The sequence below is a fragment of the Gallus gallus genome, chromosome 6 (genome assembly GCF_016699485.2).
Source record: "Gallus gallus isolate bGalGal1 chromosome 6, bGalGal1.mat.broiler.GRCg7b, whole genome shotgun sequence".
Taxonomy (NCBI): Eukaryota; Metazoa; Chordata; class Aves; order Galliformes; family Phasianidae; genus Gallus; species Gallus gallus.
In genome coordinates this window covers 5,133,509-5,152,723 of record NC_052537.1, presented here as the reverse complement: position 1 = coordinate 5,152,723, position 19,215 = coordinate 5,133,509, and the positions used below count along the sequence as shown (strand labels likewise).

The 19,215-nt window shown below is 41.6% G+C and overlaps 1 protein-coding gene and 1 long non-coding RNA gene across 3 annotated transcripts; both read left to right on the top strand.

Annotated features, from left to right (window-relative positions):
* Positions 1 to 2,155: 2,155 nt before the first annotated feature.
* On the top strand, positions 2,156 to 5,233 carry SFTPA1 (surfactant protein A1). 2 transcript variants are annotated; one of them, XM_046942800.1, is made up of 4 exons: positions 2,156 to 2,212; positions 2,749 to 2,940; positions 3,576 to 3,653; positions 4,692 to 5,159. In XM_046942800.1, exons 2-4 carry the CDS (start codon positions 2,799 to 2,801, stop codon positions 5,066 to 5,068), a joined length of 597 nt encoding a protein of 198 aa, XP_046798756.1. In that variant the 5' UTR covers positions 2,156 to 2,212; positions 2,749 to 2,798; the 3' UTR covers positions 5,069 to 5,159.
* Positions 5,234 to 9,107: 3,874 nt separating this feature from the next.
* Positions 9,108 to 19,215, top strand: LOC101752163. Its single transcript, XR_005860937.2, has 4 exons — positions 9,108 to 9,276; positions 14,107 to 14,269; positions 15,618 to 15,726; positions 17,223 to 19,215. It is a non-coding gene; the product is annotated as an uncharacterized LOC101752163 (long non-coding RNA).

Sequence of the window (19,215 nt, the reverse complement as noted above, 5' to 3'; positions counted from 1 at the left end):
AGGATGGAAGCAGCAGCAGAACAGCACAAAAGCTGTGTAAACAGAAAATGTAAATAGGGTTGTGGTCATTTAAATACAAACCAAGACAATAAGGAGGAAGAATTTTTAAGTTTACCTGTGGTATGAAAATCACCATGAAGGAAAAATATATAAAGCTTTTGGGAGGTTAAGTGTATAAAGAAAAGGCTAACAAACAGGCTGGTGGAAGGAACACACACTCACTTTCATAAACTGAAATTCAACGCCAGTGTCTATATTCCTCAAAGCAGCTAAGAAAGCTGTGTTGATAGACTTCTGTCCTCAATATGTTTCATATTTACCTACTTGTATTGCAAGTAAGTACACTGAACCAACTCTTAATCATCTTGATTTGCTTCACTAGCACTGTAGTTACAATGATAAATGCAGAAATGCAGAATAAAATTTTCCAGTGTTCTAGAACTGTTTGTTCTCTGTTAGGTCCATATTCCTCAATCTCAATGAGCTTCTGTGACATGCTGCTCAAAGCAAGATCAGAAAAAAAGTTTACAAGTTATTGTATTTGTACAGCATATTAGTCTAATTGAGCATAAGCAGTGTAATAAAAACACAAGTATTCTGAAAATATTTTAACTTGTTCCTCCTTACCAATATGCTGGTGAAAAGCAAGAGGAGAAAAGTTTGCCATTTATCAAATAAACATCAGTTCTTGGGTGGAAGTGTACCAGAAAATGTCTGTCTCCCCTCAGCTTTCCCAGGCCATTGGTCAGTACATGAAACTCAACAACGGGGGCCAAGCCTTGTTTCCTTTTCACACCTGACTAACCTCTGGTTTCTCTCACATGTGGTTGAAGTTCTCAAGCTGCTCTCATCCATGATCTCACCGCGGATGCAAACGCCCAGGATCTGCTTGTGACCTTTGCTTAAGCTCATCTGGACCCCAGGTAATTGCCTCAGTTTCTGTTTGTTTCGTGAAACAACCAGAAAACCTCAGCCAGCAGAATGTTGAGAGGACTAAGTCAAACACTCAAAATAGAGAAACTGTACAATCTGATGAGAAAATTTAAGCAAAGATTACTCATGCAAATTTAAACTGGCTCTCTTCTACTGGGGCATGTACGACTGGCACAGCTTATTTATTTTTCACAGGGCTAGTGCCTTTCTCAGAACACTCAGTAAACAGTGCTGTGAGGGAATTAACCTAGTTTCTGTGGGTATGACACCACTGACAGAGGACTCCAACTCAGCTGAGGTAAGCGTGACTGTGCAGGGTACAGGGGACCTATGGAAGGGGTGTAGACTTGCTTCAACGCAGCAGCATCTCAGACCAGTATGGACATAGCTTTCCATCCCTCAACTGCTTTAGCTGCTAGCCTTCCTGTGACATCTGCATGCTACACAAAGTACTTGAATACAGCTTGAACCCCCCTTCCCAAAAGTCCCCATTAGATACAGACACTCAGCTGAGAGTAACTTAGAAGTGCATGGCAACATCTTCCATTTCAGTGATGCCCCATGCTCTGAGGCCTCTGCAATTACAGGGCTGATACAGAGCTGCTTTTACCTTCACTGAAAGGCTACTATATTGTTGAATAAAACTGTACATTGAACAGTAGCATTGTTGTTAATGATACATAAGGTCCCTGTGGAATATACTGTTCTGTTACCTCTACATAAGCTGCAGATGTACCATTGCTGTCTCACTTGGAGGCTATGTTACTATTTAGATTCTGTTAAGTTAAAATACTTTAGTTATCACACACTGAGTTCTTATCAGTGATAATGAAAGCGATAGCACTGTAGGGATGGTCATAGTGCATATTACACTTCAGGTTAACTCCGGATCTTAGCTTATCTTCACTGATATTTACAACTTGACATTTACACAGCAATTCTCTGGATGCATCAGGTATTTCAAATAAGTATTGAGAAATTGCTTTGTTCTGTTCCAGGTTTTTTTTTTCCTTTTTTTTTTTTTTTTTAATATGTGAAAATATTTCTACAAGTCAGAAAAGTACACTCAAATATTTTCCTCACGCTTTAAGTGTGTTCGGCTCTTGAACAAAACAAACCCCTATCATTCAAGTTAATGACATTTCTATTCATATGCAAATTGATATCACATGACGTGCTCTTGGTATTTCCCATAGGTAAGAAGATGAATCTCAAGTTACTTGCCCTATAAATTAGACCATTTTAATGAGCCTTCCCTATTTCATACAGGTACTACCAGGTAAGTTGAACATCTTTAAAGAGGTTTCTATTTAAACTGTTGTAAATTGCTCACAAACTTTTCCATTTTAGAGTTTTTCTGTGTCAGTGTTCTTATTAAAATTTTAGCATACTGTGACTGAAGGTGTCACCTGAGGTGAAGATATTTTAACAGATGGATGTTAATAATTGTTTCCCTCTTAAGTAAATTGACAAAGACCATGTGTCCTAATTCTCCTTACCCTGGCTTTCTCTTATTGAAGCAGATGAACCTGTTGCTCCTCTGTAAAACTAACGCTAGAACTATAGCTCTTCCCATGAGAAAATGTGGATACAAGGGTATCTGCTGCATAAAAATGGGATGGGAATGGGGAAGCTTGGGGTTCTTTTGTTCCATAAGCTCCTAAGTAATGTAACTCTGCAACTGTCAGTGAAACTCATATCACTATCTGATAGAAGAAACTTCAAACGCAGAGAGCAAAATACAGAATTTCTCCTTTTCTTCCTCTTTCTTTCTTTTCTTTTTCTTTCTTTCTTTTTTTTTTTTTTTTTTAACAGGGCTCTCCACAGAAGAATAAAACTGTTTGTTTTATACTTGGCTTTCAATAATGCCATCACTACAGTTGTTCCACCAAATCTTGGGACTGATGCTTCTTTTGCTCCCCTGCTACGCTCATGGAAAACCAACACAGATTTTTCCAGTGCCCGGTTTCAAAGCTGAAAGAGGGATATCTCAAGCTTATTTACCAGGTGCCTGAAGTTACCAGTGTCATTTTTATCTCCATGTACTGTTGTGTTCCACCTTTATGCTTCATAAACCCAGTGTCTGTGCTGCATGATAATACGTGGGTTCTGTTTGGTAGAAAATAATCGGATCTTCATAAATTTCCTGCATGAAATAAGATGTTTAAATCTCTCCCACTTAATAGCTCAGCTCATGTAAAGAAAAGGGTATTGTTTCCCATAATACAAGGCATATGAAACTTGTTGCCAGGTGTTAGGTTGGAGCTGTAGGGAAATGCTCAGAGAACCTGAAGGGTTCTGTCAGCAGTCCCAAAATACAATTAAAATTAAATAAACTTACTGTGCAATTGCTAGTCTTTTTTTCTGGGCTGCCTCAAGACTTGAAGATTAAAGACTACCCCAGTCCATTCATTTAAGTTTTCCATAACTATCACTGCTCAGGCAAGCAGCTTCCACAAATGTATTCCTTATCCTTAGAAAACTCAATGTGTGAAAAGATCTCTAGTTTACAGCGTTGATCTAACACAGGTAAAACAAGCTTTAAAAGTTCACATTAATATCACACAATTACCTCTGCTTTATCTTAAAAGCCAAGATTTAAAATGCAGCCCAAATTGCATAACAGCTGGTTCTGTTTATAGGTTTCCCATCAGTTGCCGGTAGCGAAATGGACGATGCCGTCCTTCAGTTAAAAGATCGGATTTCAAAACTCGAAGGAGGTAATTATCTAAATCTACTTTTTACTGTAGCTGGAACAGGGAACGTAAAGAAGATGAATTATGAAAAAGGCAGATTTTCCAGGCTTTTCTGCGTTCCCTTTATGTTGCTTGCTGATACACAGAAGGGTTATAACTTACAGACTGGAGGAAGGAGAGCATGTTGGTTTCCGTAGCAAGTGGGAGATGCCTAGGTAACAACTCTGAAGTTTGAGTGCAAACAAGTCAAGATTATCAGAACCCTGCCTATGTAAGAGTGCTCCCTGAGCGTTTCTTATTCCCCTTACTAACTGAAGACTAAAAGCGTCTCAAAGTATTCACAATCAGGTTGTATTTAAGTTTCTACTTACTCAAGAACTGACAAATATCCATATATTCTGCAGGCCATCTCAGAGGGTTTATACAGGACAGAGCTAGAATCAAAGGGATTAATAGAGTACTTTATCTTAATGGAAAATTTCTCTTTTCATTCCCTCTTTCTCCAACTTCTTGTGCTTCTCCTATTTCATTGTCTGTATCATATAATCATAGAACGGCCTGGGTTGAAAAGGACCACAATGACCATTTAGTTCCAACCCCCCTGCTATGTGCAGGGTCGCCAACCAGCAGACCAGGCTGCCCAGAGCCACATCCAGCCTGACCTTGAATGCCTCCAGGGATGGGGCATCCACAGCCTCCTTGGGCAACCTGTTCAGTGCGTCACCACCCTCTGGGTGGAAAAACTTCCTCCTAATATCTCACCTAAACCTCCCCTGTCTCAGTTTAAAATCATTCCCCCTTGTCCTATCACTATCAATCCATGTAAATCCATATATAATTATGTTTCTTATTTTTTTTTCCCCTCATCTTTTCAGATTTATTCCAGCTTTTGGGGGTTGTCTCTATTCTCTATTTTTAATCTTAAATTTTATGTTTTCATCTCCTTTAATTATTGCTGGATTTAATCTGAAGTCACGAATGCCAATAGTGGGAACTAGTATTGGCAGCAATTTGACTACAAAAAAATCCATAAAAAATAACAACTTTCACCTGATCTTGCAGTCCTTTACTTACAAGGGAAGATAACAAAGTCTGGAGGAAAAATATTTGCTACCAGTGGGAAAACAGCTGATTTCCATGCTACGGTGAAAATGTGCCAGGAGGCTGGAGGGTGTATTGCATCTCCAAGGAATGCAGATGAGAATGCTGCCATTCTGCACTTTGTGAAGCAGTTTAATAGGTACGCCTACCTGGGGATAAAGGAATCTCTAATCCCAGGCACTTTCCAGTTCCTGAATGGTGGTGAACTGAGCTATACCAACTGGTATTCACATGAGCCTTCTGGCAAAGGGGAAGAGGAGTGCGTGGAGATGTACACCGATGGCACTTGGAATGACAGAAGATGCAATCAGAACCGCCTTGTTGTCTGCCAGTTTTAGTGCTTCTTCCTATCTCGCAGGGTGCATGGAATAGTCTTTTATATCCCTTGTTTCTTCATTTGTAGCTAATAAACTCAACATTGCATGTAAATATATGTCACTCTTTTCAGCCTGATTTAGCTTTTGAATAATTATCAGCCTTAAGATTATAAGCCATTACTTAAAATGAGAGCAGTGACCATTCTGTCTGGTCTGTTTTTGATTGTCCCCCAACTCTCTTGACAGGGTTCCTATATTCTCTTAACCTACTGACTTCTTACAAGACAAAAGAGTAGATTTCCTGAAGTGACTTGCAACCAGGAAAGCTTCCTATAGCCCTCTATAGTCATGAGCCTTGAAGTTGTATTTTGGTCTCCTTAGTTCCCACATTTCCCTCACCAAACCTACCCATACAGATATCGCTGCTACCACAGCTGTTGCCCAGCCTGCTTTTCTCTGCCTTTCTTCACCAGTAGCACATTCCCTGAAAGAACAAATAAGCAGTGCTGCTAGGGTGGCACAGGGCAGCAAGTTCAAGAGGGGTCTCTCTCCCCTCACATTTCCCATGGGAAAGTTTTAGACACACCAAGTCTTTAACCCTCATGTCTGAAGTGGTGGCCAGAAGCCACCTGGCCTCAGCACCTCTGGCAACTCCTAATTTCTTTCCTGACTCAAAGCATTAGTAGGACAAAAAGATCAAGGTGCCACACGTGTGAACTGAGCCTGGTGAGACCAACAGAGCCATGGCAAGATCGAGTTATTTCAGCTAAAAGGTAGAGGGATGCAGATAACCCCAGCTGATTTCTAGGCATCACTGGCAATTTCAGATCTTCACAGAACTTGACTGAGGTTTTCCTAAGGGCTAGGCTTGGTAGACACCTACATCTTGGAAACAGCTTGTATTCTTCACTCCTTGCAGAAGCCACTCAGAGCTTGCCCCCTCTTGTTAAAGCTAAAGAATTTTTTAAGACAAAGCTTTCTAAACATTTGTTAATGGGATTCCATCACCTACCAAAGCTGGGCATTCCCACTTGCAGAGAGGCACAGTGCAACAGTCAGACCAAGATATGTTTATGAATTCTCCTTCCTCTTGGGTAGTTGACTCCAGTATAGCTTAGATAATGCAGGCTCTGCACAAGCTCTGCAAACCAAGGGGCAAGGGCTGGCTGACCATCTAAACATGCATCCACACACACGCTGCAACTAACACCTCAGTATCAGCTACACCCACTCACATGAGCCTTGTCATCCCCAGACTGTTTTCAGGGAGCTGAGCGAGGAAACATACAGCCCTAGAGCCAGACCAGCTCCTCCTACCCTCTGGGTGATGGGAGACCAAACAAATAACATACAAAGGTAAGCAGGAAGGGAAGGCAAGACCGTGGCTCGTGCAAACACAGGGGGCATAGAGGGGGCTGCTTGCAGCCTCTTGGCTACGCACATCACTGTAATTCCAGAGCAGCAACTGGCTGTGCATGACATTCCTGAGCTGGCTTAAATTCAATTACTCAAATGCTTTGAGTACACAATCTCACCACCTGCTCTATGGAAAGGCATAGATGCCCCTGGCTTCCATCCAGCTCTTTGCTTGCGGTCATCTCCTTTAATTATTATTATTAATCATGGCCCATGAACCACTCTCACTACTATTCTCTGCAAACTAAGTACTTCATCTTAAAGGTATTTACTTAGAATGATTAATGCTTAAGGATTGATGTTACACCAACACACCTTCCTGCTTCAACAGTTTGATACCTCCACAAGGTACCTAATTTTTCACTCTGGTAATATTCAGATTCTTCACCACAAAAATGCATATGACCATTTCACCGTTCTTGGAATGTTAAAATTATCCAAACGTATATAAATACACGTTTTGTAAACAAAATCCTCAGTTCGCAAAATGCATCTGTTCAGCATGTGATGAGATCTACAAGCTGCTGACCAGCCCCTTGTTTCCAGACATCACAGCCAAAATGTAAAGCACTGAATCCTATAGTGTAAGGTCAAAACAGAGTGCTATGTTGAACCCAGTTTGAAACAGGTGTGCGCAGGACAAATGGGGAATCAAGAATCCATGGGCACTCTTTCACTTTCAAACTGTATTGTTACTCCTTCTTACTCACAAAAGTTTTATAGCTTTTCAGTATCTATCCTCACTCATCAGCTCAACCGCCCACAGTCTTCAGCCTTGCATGACTCCTGTTGTGAAACTACCTCTGCCACCAGGACAAGGAAATCAGAACACAGGCATCACCTCATGCAGTAGTTTTCCACTCATCATTTTCCTACACAGTTCAGAAGCTCACAGCGATTAACATCAGCCTGAGAATAGAGTTGGATCCTCCACACATTAAAAACCACGATAAGTTTTTATTTATGCTATCTGTCCTGGAAACTTGAGCTTTGGTATCTCCCTGCTCATCTCCAGGGGTTACAGAATCATCTCAAAATCAGAACAAATTGCAATGATGTGAAAAAAATTAGAGTGTCTTCAGCATAAGTCTATGAACACACGCCATAGCAAAAATGTTTGCCAGCCACCCACTATTTGGGCATATTTCCCCTGTGGACTTCCAGTGTGGTGGGCAAAGAACTTCATATGTTACTCCACAGCTGTGAATGCTAATCCTGTCTGGTCACTAATCCCTGGTCACTCAGTCCTTGCGTTACTAGATGAGGACCTAAAACTTCAAGTGAAATAAATACTGCTCACCCTGCCTCGCTTTACTCCCACTGGCAACTCTGACAAAAGCAGGCAAGTCTGGAAACAGTAGTCTTGGCCTGAGAAGGCACTGACTGATCTTGGCCAGATCAGTCAGGCACTCAGACACCTCTTTCATTTTCAAAATCTGAATGAGAGGACAGCACAGCATCACCGTTAACTGTAGAAAGACAGGAGTACCCGAGGCTGGCAACAGCATCATTAATAATTATTTCAATGTTTATTTTCTGAAACCTTTATGAACTTATTTTAAAAACCTAATCCACTTGGATTCTAACTTTGAATGCTAGCTGCACCTTATGTGACTGTAACTGTGTTGTGGGTGTACATCAACACCACCCAGTTTGCTGAAAAGCCAAAAGCTCTAATGCAACTCAAATTTTTAGCCAGTGGAGAGCACCACTTCCAGAAGTGACTATGTCTAGGAACACTTCTTAAGGACTGTGCAACATCACCTCCACCCCATTATATAGCAGAGCTTAGAAAAACCTCTGAAAGGGTTTGCACGTGTGTACTGGAAATGCTAAGTCACAGCTTGAAGCAGTGATTGAGCACCTGGTGGGAAGGCAGGGCCAACTCAGGAGAGCCCAGGTGCATGCAATACAGCTGAGTGACCTGAAGGCCTGGAGCCAGGATCCACCTCTTACAGACCTCATTTAGGGGTTGGCAGTGGGGATATCTTGCTGTGCATCCCTGTGTACCTGAGGCCTTGCAAAGGTAAGCAAATTCTTTGCTTTATTTTTAAGCTCATAGCTGTTACATTTGAGCAATTCCTCACTTGTTGTAGCCTGGGACTTTGCTGTTCTGCTGTGCATTCCATTACAGCATTACACATGTGTTTTTCTACTTTCTGTAGTAGATTCTGTAGCCACAAGCTTTCAAATATTAAAATAACAACAAGCTTGTAAGTAGCAAGCATTGAAATGAACTAAATTGTTGGGAGTCTTCTGTGTGAAGAAGATTTTGAGTCTGGATAACCTTAGAGATGACAGCCTTCATGCTCTGAAGGCTGTATGAGCACCTCAGTTTACAACCCAGCTTTTGACTGGTTGTGATGATAATATATTGTTTTCTAAATAAATAAGATGACTTTCACGGAGAAAGTCTCAGTGGTTTCCTGACACAACAGAGCTATCAGTTATAACCTCCCAGGGATAGCTTGCCAGAGCAGCGTGAGCGTATGAGAAGAGCAGACTGTAGTTTTATTGGTCCTGAGCAAACTGTGGTCAAACGGAACAGCTTCGCCCTCCTTTTCAAAAGGATTGTGCCACTTTAAGAAGCAGCGAGTGGGAGGTGTGCAAACAAGTACCTGGGCGCACTGCTGTGCTTACCTCTGAGCCTCATATAGCTGAAGGGACGGCAGCCTCACGCTCCGTGTTCTGCCTTGCAGGTTCAGCACCACCTTCTCCAGCACACTCTGCAGCAGCTGGATGGAGGATGGGCTCTCAGACAGAACTACTCAAGATTATCTGTGAGACTTACAACATAGCTCAAGGAGACTAAGGTAAGGTGGATGGAAAATATGAATTCCTATGGCACCTCTCAAATTGGTCACTTCACCTGCAACACACTCTAAAGAAAGCTAAAACTTACTTGTCATAATCAAGAGGTAAAGTTGTAGTCCCTGTCATTTGTATGAAGGCTACTGATACTAAGAGTCAGCTTATTAAACGGAGTTATGTCTAGAAGCGCACTGCATAAAGCTATCCTTTATTTTCCTTTTTGACTCAGAAGACCTTCAGGCTCTACGAGTCCTTTCAGAAGTGTTTTAACATTTCAAAATAGGAAACGTTTAACTTACAGCTGTATGTAGCCCTCTTGCAATACAGTCAAGGGTCAGAAAATGAACAGGTACAAGCAGAGAAATCTAAGGTAACAAAGACAGCTTGTTAGATTGGAACATGAAAAAAAATCACATGTCCAGAGAGATTTTAACTTTCATCTTGACTGCCTGCTTACTTGGAAAAAGTGAGGTGAGACATAATGCAACTAAAAGCGTAGTCAGCCAAATTCTAGCAGTGTTCTGTGCCACTTTCACATTGTTACAAATGCTTGGTCTTCATCATGCTTGTCTTCTCAAGATCTCCCAATTAACTTGATTTCTGGATTTATGTGACCTGTAAACCTGTGACATTTGACTTATAGTAATAGTTCTTCTGATTGTCTATCACCCTTATTTCTAATTTATCTCTGTGCAAGAAGTTCTCTGTGCTGGCCAGCAAAGTCAGAGAAGCAGCGTAGGAATTCACCTGTCTGCAGCTGCACACTGTTACAAGGGACAATAGGGGCACTACAGCAGTGATTGCATCTCCAGACAACCAGCTCAGACCTATCTAATTATCATTAAGTGTTGATAGTAAGTTGGCAGTTAGGATCAGAAACCAGCACACAGTAACCCTTGTCTGCTCCACTCCAAGTAAAGGGAGTAGAGAGCAGAACAAATTCTTTGTTGCTGGTTTAGCACTTTTGACTTGTTCTTCAATTAAAAGTACATGTCCAGGAGATGCTCAATCTGCAAAACAGGAAGCATCCTGCAGCATTTAACTGTGCTAAAGCAATACAGTCAGTGCGTGCGAGCAGCTCTTGTGTGTAGGCTGTAAAACCTCTACCCACAGAGAGCCACAAGCCCTGTTCTGAAACCAGAAATGCAATACCACATCTGGTTTTATCTGATATTCTGACTTGGCACATTTTAGCATGACTATCTGCCTACTAAAATAGAAAAAAATGTTTCAATGAGGAGATGACTTGTCTGCAATGCAACATAATGTCTTAGTATTATTGATCAGGGCTTTTTCATTCTATCTGCAACCAGGAAGGCAGATGAGGGATTGAAGCCTACAGAAGTAGGGCTTGCCCTGCTTGTTTATGCAGTGTGTGACCAAAGTATTCCCAGAAGTTACAGTACAACTACATCATATAGGATTTTTTGAACTGTCTGTTCACTGGCAATGAAAATCCAAGTTTCAATAGGACTATGCTTGTGGTGATGGGAAGGAAAACAAAATGATTGATCCTCAGAAGTTATGAAGTAGTACAATGAGTGGCCTAGAGCCTTTATAGAAACTGTCTCATGGCAGATATTCTTTGAGGCAGGAATAGTTTGTCTCTTCCCACCAATGTGAAAGAGGCCAAAGAAAAGAGGATTAAGTTGACAAGATCCATGGAAAACAGCAGCAGGGTACTACTTGCTGCAGGGAGAACAGGGAAGTCTAGCCTACACCTCATGGGAGTTTTCAGCCATGTCTTCACATGTGACATTTAAACCCAAGATCCATATGTCTACGTTTAATCAGTGCTTTCTTGCCTAGTAGAATGTATGGAGCAGAATGCTCCCCAGTGCTGCTGCCAAAAGTTTCCAGTAACATTAGAAACAAGAATTTCAGAGCAGGCCATCCAGCACCAAATTAAACACTGAATTCACCTGTTTGGACATTAGTCAAGGGTCTAGTTTCCTCAGTGTGCTTCCATAAATACACAGTCACACAAGCCTATACCCAAGTATCAGCTTGAGGCATGTTTATCCTTGCTTCAGAAATATTTAGCAACCAGATTTTTATTCAGTAAGAAGAGCACTGAGCTTCACCAGTTGGAAATTTGTTCTGTTGTTGTGAGCACAGAGGTTCCCCCTGCCTGAGGTTATTTATCTCCAGAAATCATCTAAGAGTAAAAGGATTCAGAGAGAATTCTTTCCTTTCAAAACTGTGTGTTTGGGGAGATGAAAGCATTACAACTTCGTGCTGGAACTGAAGATGAGGAGAAGCCAACAGCCTTTGCCCATGTTCTTGTTCATCTGCCATTCTTTTGCTCTCAGGTGTTTCTTTCTTTTAACATTAAAAGCTGTCATTTTCCTGAGAGACAAGAGAAAATAACATGCTTGAGTGGTATGAAGCTGGCACTGCAGGCTGATCCATTCCACCTTTTGGTGGCTGTACTTTAAAAGTCTCTCCAAGAATTCTTTAAAACTTGTTTTTGTTCCCGAAGGCTGGTCAGTACCACTAGAGTTTTGACATATCCAAGTAGAGAGGAAAAATTACTACAGGGTAGTTGAGTGTTCTGAAGTTTAGAGGAGAGCATGTTTTATATATATATGTAGAGATATATATATACATACATATACATACATATATATATATGTACTATACTACTACTATATATATATATGTAGATATTTCTCATGTCAATTCAGATGCCAGATCATCTTTCTGCAAGGCAGAGGACCTACAAGTGAGAGCTAGTAACAGCCTGGGAGGCCACCACCTCCCTCAAGCATCTTGTTCAGGGACCTTCTCACATTACAGTGACCCCATGGGCTTAGGAAGGCTATGTTAAAGCTTTACACTACTTCTGTGGAGAGTGCTGGTTGTTCCTTTTTTTTTTTTTTCCCCCCCCCGTAAGTGTTGCAATCTTCAGCATTTGGCCTCATTGCAACGAGGAAAAATAACCTCCCACCCTGCCCCTGTTGTTTTAGGCAGAAAAATACACTTGGATTTTTCATAACACCTTTATGATTGGTTTTCAACACATCATGAGTGAGTTGGGGAAAAAATGCTAGATTAGCAAAGAAATATAGCTGTGTAACTCAGCTTCATTGCAGCTGAAATCAAAGATAACATTGGACACAGCAGCACCTGCAGCAGGCAGGACAAGCTCTCAGAAGCAGTTCCAGGTGGTAAGGCAGGATTGCAGATTCCTTGGAGGGCAGAAGCAAGCCACCAGGCAGCTCTGTCATCTGCACACTGCCCATCTAACTCACTGGGAGGGAGCAGCCTGATAGATTCAGTCACCCCTTCTGCTTCCCTGTATTTATCTTTTCCTAGTAATCAGAAGTAAAACTCTAAATTAAAAGGCCAAGCAATATTATGTCTTCTCTATGCTGTAGCAGGCTGTAGAGTGGCTGCTAAATATACATACTGTTATGCAAGTATTTGTTTCCTGTTAACCTAGTCCTCTGCAAGAGGTGCATGCTGTGATCACAAAGACATGATCAGCCATGAATGGATCTATGTTAAGTGTAGCAGCAAAGCAATCCGTAACGTAAGGCATGTTTTATGAGGCCTACTTCAGACTGCATTAAATAGGCACTAAATGAAGTGTACCAACTTCACTTCCAGACTCATGTCACAAAGTTATAATTGCTTTCTGTGGAGAGTATAAGGATGGAATTGTTTTTTTTTCCCCTAAAAAGCAAGTCTGTCAATTGTGCTAAGAAAACTCCTCCTTTAACATCCAGAGGATGTTCATCCCATGAACTTCAGAAAGAGAAGTCTTCGTGGATGTAGCTTCAGATAAATCTAAAATGAAACATGGGAAACTGAAGGCACAACCAAAAAACCCCACACTTTTAATAGGCCTTTTTTTCCTTCTCAAAAGCACTCACTGTATACTGCTCTAGAGAAATGATGCATTGCATTTATTCCATTACTCTCCAACCCTTGCAGAGGCTTTTAATTTTGCAGATAAATATAGCTATAATATTTTGCAATGAAGGATGCTATAGATATATATTGTGTGGTTTAGAGAGCAGATTTGGTATGCTAACATACTGATGTGGATTTTTAGTTGAGATGAAGAACTGATAATCTTCAACAGCTGTGTATTTATTATGAAAGAAACACACCACTATTTTTATAGTGTAGAGAATTGTTTTGGTTAACCACTATATTGAAGTTTTTGCATCCATACTCCCCCATGATCAAATCCAAGAAGTTTTTCATTACATCAGCAAGAGGACTAGTTGTTTGGAATGTTTTAACCACACGCTCTGTGTGCATCAAGTACTGTCAATGTGATAAAGATCTCATTATCTGAGTAGCAGCTCCAGATCTGACAGAGCTGTGCTGTATGAACCAGGCTACCTGACACAGGTAGACAAAATTCAGGAGCGTTATGACCTCCAGCCTCAGTACCTGCTAATTGCTCAGTATTGCCATTCAACATACTGTCTTCTTAGTGCACCTATTTACATTTCAGATGCATTCCAGTTGTGATTTTCTTGTTTATATGGCAACATGTTACTGATGCATTGTGCAGAGTGGGTCAGGAACAGTTTGTGACAGACCAAAGCAAGCTCTGTTTGTGCCCCTGGGCTGTAAAGCCCTCACACACAAACTAAGAGCACCAAGCTTGAAAATACAGGAAAATGAAAAACATGAGTGCAGGTTAGCACAGAATAGGCTGGTGAGGGATAAGTTAATAGTTCAGGGACATCGTGTAAGACTTAACAGAGTTATTAGTCATCAGCTTATCTAGCTATGCCTATGTAACTGTCAGCTCCTGATGGGCAAAACAAGAACTTCAGCAAGTCAACTGCTGCTTTTTTTTTTTTTTACAGCTTTTACTTCAGTCTTGACTCCCTGAAGCTGCTCTATACCACAGCAGATCTTCCCATCACTTCTCAGTTGGCTCTGCGATACCATCCTCAGCACTATTTTCTGTCTGCAGAGCATTTCTGTAGTTCAGAAGTGCCAAGGCTCACTCACAGCTGGTGCCTCCAAGTGAGTGCTTTCTCCAAGTTTCATGGAGGATTTTGTCTGAACTTTGTTTTACTGCCAGGACTACTAGTGCCCCTCAGCAATCCCTTAACCAGGCATAAAGGCACAGCTTCACCAGGGATCAAGCAGAGGGGTGCCTTCTCCTGGTGTCCACATATCCAAGTACTACTCATCTTCAGCAAACCATAGGGCATACTATCTCAGCAGGGCCTACTTTCATTATCTCCATCCAGGGTGCTCTCTTTTTCTGACTCAACAAGGCGTAGCCTAACAATCACTGAAAGTTTGTTTCAGAAAAGTTTATACAGATGTGCTTCCCTTGCAGATATAATTTAGTGGAGAGAGCATTCTCTGCTCTGTCACTACAAACCTGCTGTGTGAAGTCCAGCAGGTGCTGTGGTTGGATTTTCTCCCTTAACTATCTGCTGATGAGGGATCAGCATTACAGGAAGTGGGGACAAAGGATTTTCCCTACAAAAAAAAATACAAAACAAAACAGTAGAGTAACAGCCAGCCTGACCAAACAGAAGAACAGACAGGGGAATGAGGAACAGAGAACAGAACAGGTAACAAGGCTCAAAATGCAAGTGGGAGAAATAAACAGCAGCAAGGCACTGATAAACACCTGAGGGAGAAACAGGAGATCACTAAGTCAGATGGAGGAGAACAATTGGGCAGAGAGAAGCAGAGGCCCAAATCTAGTGCCCTCCTGCAGCTGTGTGACTGTAACAAAGCAGCAGGAGGCAGCTCCCCAGGCTCTCCTATGGCTGCCTCTTCCGGTGTTTCCGGTGTAAGCCTCACACTTACACACTTTGACACACCCAAAGCAAGGGAACAAGAAGAAGAAAACTTAGTGCCATAAGAAAGGACAGACTGTCACAGAGGAACAAGCCCAGCAGGTGACATTCCAGAGCTGTTCTGCCACAAATATGTGCTCAGCTGGCAGGGAGACAGTCACCCCATGCATACTTCAGGCTCTGAGCTAGAAACTACACCCATACTCTCTGCTGCATTCCACAGCTCACAGAACTTGACATTAATCTGAACTGTAAATTCTAGCACAAGTTTGCAAGGGCCAAGGCTTCTAGAAAGGTCTCAGCACTGCTGCAAGGCAGGCACAGAGCCTACATAGGTCCAATTGAGTCTGAAGGGAAAGTGGTTTTCCCTTTTTCTCAAAATAGGCTGAGTTGGTACCTTGAGAGATTAGGACACAGATACAAAACAAAAAAAAAGGGGGGGGGTAACATCAGAGAGCTAAACCTTGCCTTGAGGTAGTAGAGCCCTGCTCATTTAACAGCTCAGTAAAGCTCCAGCTGAAGCCTGCCTAACAGGCTGTTAGTCTTCCTTGTAGGTATCGTCATCCAAACTCACCAGGATTTGGTATCAGAGAGCTGCTGATTTTCCTCACTAGCCACAGCAAGAATTTCTTAGTGAGAGCAATTTTAACACTCTTACACCAGGTAAAACTTTGCTGTCAGCTTGCTAATTTTTCAAGTTCATTCACTCTCTCCATCTTCCAGATATGTGTATTTATCTGTCCTGTTTTTGCCTTTTTTTTTGGTAAGGTTTAGTACTTAATGACAGAAATAGCCCCAGACAAACCTCAGATGTCCTCTGGAAAGGCCTCGGCCAGGATCCTGGAATGAAAGCAGTACTGCTTGGGAAACATCTTTGCAGACAACAGCAAAGAGCTATGATAAAGCTTTCCCACTCCCACATTGCCTTTATATGTGGCCCATCATGCTGCTCAGCTGTGTGGGGCTGTGCTGAGCAGCAGCACCTGGTGCTTGCTGAGCTAGGGCACACCTGTGAGCAGGCCTTGCTCCTTGCCTGGTGCTGGTGATTCACAGATCACTCTTCTATCGTACCCTACTGTTCCCAGCTTTAGCACTGGCAGATATCCACTTAACTCAGTTTGGTGCTCCAGGTAGGAAGAGAAGCCTTGCCTGTCGCCATCTGAACAGTCCACTGGTGAAGGATTGCAGCAGGGCCTGGCCTGGCATTGCAGGATGTAGTAATTAGTGTCTTTCTTACTCCAAAATCAGCCACCACCACTCAGCCAGAAGGGAAAGGCAGGCTGATGCTCTGGAAGGGACAGAGGCTGATGAGAATAAAAGGGAGCACTCTTCTGGGGGCTGCAGCCAGGGAAAGTGGGCCTTTCCATTAGGTGCTATGGGTAACATGTCCCTGGGAGGTGAAACTCCCTGCTCTCCCACACAGAGAGGGCAGCCGTTTTGCTCAAGAGCTCAGCTGTGCTGAGCTGTGCATTACCCTGCCTAAAATGAGGAAAAACAGGTGGTCCAGACAGCCTGTTTGAGGCTGTCTAAAGCTGTACTAGGCTAAAGCAGGAAAAACAAAACTTTTAAATGCTGGAAGGCTGTTTGAAATTCCCTTCCCAGGAAACACTTCAGACAACTAGCTGGCAAAATCCGGATGTGACCCAGTCTTCCATGACAGAACAACCGTTTTCTTTCAGTCTCCCCTCTCCCTCTCCTTGTTCCTGGACACTTTATCAGCTCTACTTACTGTAATTGTATTTATTTTCCTGCTTGGTGGGTACATTTCTGTCTGTACTTGTTTCATAAATGTTAAAAAAAAATGTATTGGTAGTATTAATTTTTAAATGATTTTCTTTAATCTAACTGTGGACCCTATGTGGCAGGTAAACCCCAGTGACACACTTTGACTTACCCCATCATTTGCTGATGGGAAAACCCACAAGAGCAAAGTCAGTGCTGCACTCTGAGAAATGAAACCAAAAACTAGATTGAAAAGTTCAAATTTGACATTTCAAAATGCTGGATAACATGGACCTAGCGTATCGTAGTTTGACAGCTCAATGTCACTGCTCTGTTACACAGCCCTTGCCTAAATAAAACAAGCACATCTATACAGTTGTAACATCTATTTACTAAGGAAAGCAAAAAAGCAATGCAATGTATTTTCTTCCCTACAGCTTCGTACTCTTGGCATGGAGGAAAAGGTGGTGGAAACAATCCTGGCACCATGGCAAATAATGCTGGTCATTTGTGCTGCAGTGCTGATCATGAGCTTCCTTATGGTCCTGCCCCCTGCAGTAGTGGTGATCTGGAGGATGAAGCGTGTGCCTCAGATCTCACTGCATGGCTCGGTGTGAGCCAGCCACACATTCTTTCGAAGGCTGCTTCAGAACTATGAAATCTCTCAAGATCACCATTACTGCTCAAGGTCCATCCCAAACTCACTGTTTTCCTGCTCCATCGCTGTTAAGTCCCAGTAAAAAGGGAATGTGTCAGATTTTGTTTTCATTTGATGCAGGGCTTTTCCTTCCTTTTTCTGTCTACGCTGTATTATTGTTGGTAATGTAAGTAATACACTTAATTCCTACATCGTCATTTTCTCTTTCACTATAATGAACTGAAAACAATACTGAAAAGTAAGCACTGTACAGTATTGTATTCCCTTAACTAGTAACCAGTGAAGTTTGCCTCTCTGTAGTTACGCTGCAAATATTACCAAAGCCTTCGAGATCACTGACAAGTTGTGGATGTATCAAAGTAAGCAGTATAGCCTGGGGAGCTGATGGTTTAGTCTGGGTGTACTATGAAACCTACAAAAATTGGGAATGGTGCAACGAATAAGCATCTCGTTCTTATTTTTCTGATTTGAAGTTATCGGCATATAATGTTGCTTTACTGCGATATGAATATTCTCTTTGTTATATCCTGAGTGTCAGGATGCAAAGCCTTTCCTGCTCCAGAGGTGAAACAAGAGGCTTAGCTCAATGCTCAGACATGCCCAGCCAGATGCCAGCTCGTAGTTAATGCAAGCATACGGCAACTATTTCCTTAAATTACATTATGCAAATTTAGTCTGGGAAGTAACGTCATTAAATTTACTTTAGTTTTTAACTGTGTTGTACAGGCTTATTGGTTCAACTGCCCCTTCTCACATATAAATAACAAATTGGATGGTGGGAATAGAGCAAAACTACTTCTCTGCAATTTTATAACAATAATAATTTTCAGCTTAATATCAAATTCATGCAATATCATATTAAAGCCTTCCAGCCTGTTTCTTCCACATTAAGTGAAGCTTATTAGTAAGATTTTTTATGCAAAGATTTAACAGTTCCTATTACTTTATAAGAAGAATGGGCTTGAGTTCCTTATGAAGTCCAATACTGTGTTTCTTTTCCTTTGTTAGTTAGTTTGGAAAGTTGATAGATTAGCTCAATAAAACTCAGGAAATTATTTTTAGTACCAGTAAAAAAATGATAATGGAAAGCGCTCAGTGCCGCTGGCAGATATTGCATTTGAGCATCAGCTGATAATGATTTGGCTGGAAATGAAAGACTCGAGGACATTATAACTTCGTTTGATACAGACAATTTGTTTGTCAGAAATAAACACCAATCTCTGAAAAACATACAGCATTTTTTCTCACAAATGCCGTAATTTAAACTACAGCCTTACAGCTCCTATGCAGCCAAAGCAGTCAACTCGTCCCTTGCTTGATGTAATTACTACACTAACAAATAGTCATATGACTGGCTGGTTCTGGGTCCAAAAACAGCGGGTGGATTTTTGCTTGCAATAACAGCATAATAAGCCTGAAAGGCAGTGTGTAATTTTTCCTAAATAATATTACTTACTTGAATCATTTAAGCAGTTAATGGGGATTAAGTTCAACTAAACATCATGTATACTGTAATTGCTGTCTGCATCTGAAAGATTCACAAGAAGAGGGAGGAGGTAAAGAGAAAGGAAATACGAACGGATGGGCTGGTTGTCTTCAGACTCATGGCTTCAATGTTTGCTCAACAGATGAAAAGTAAAACAAAACCCTGAGCTCAGATTCCACTGAAAACCAAGCAAGCAATAACTAAGCTTTCTGTTTAGATTTCATCATAATTCACATACACGTCTGCAATGTAGCAACAGCTCCACAAATAAACAGCATTTCCAGCA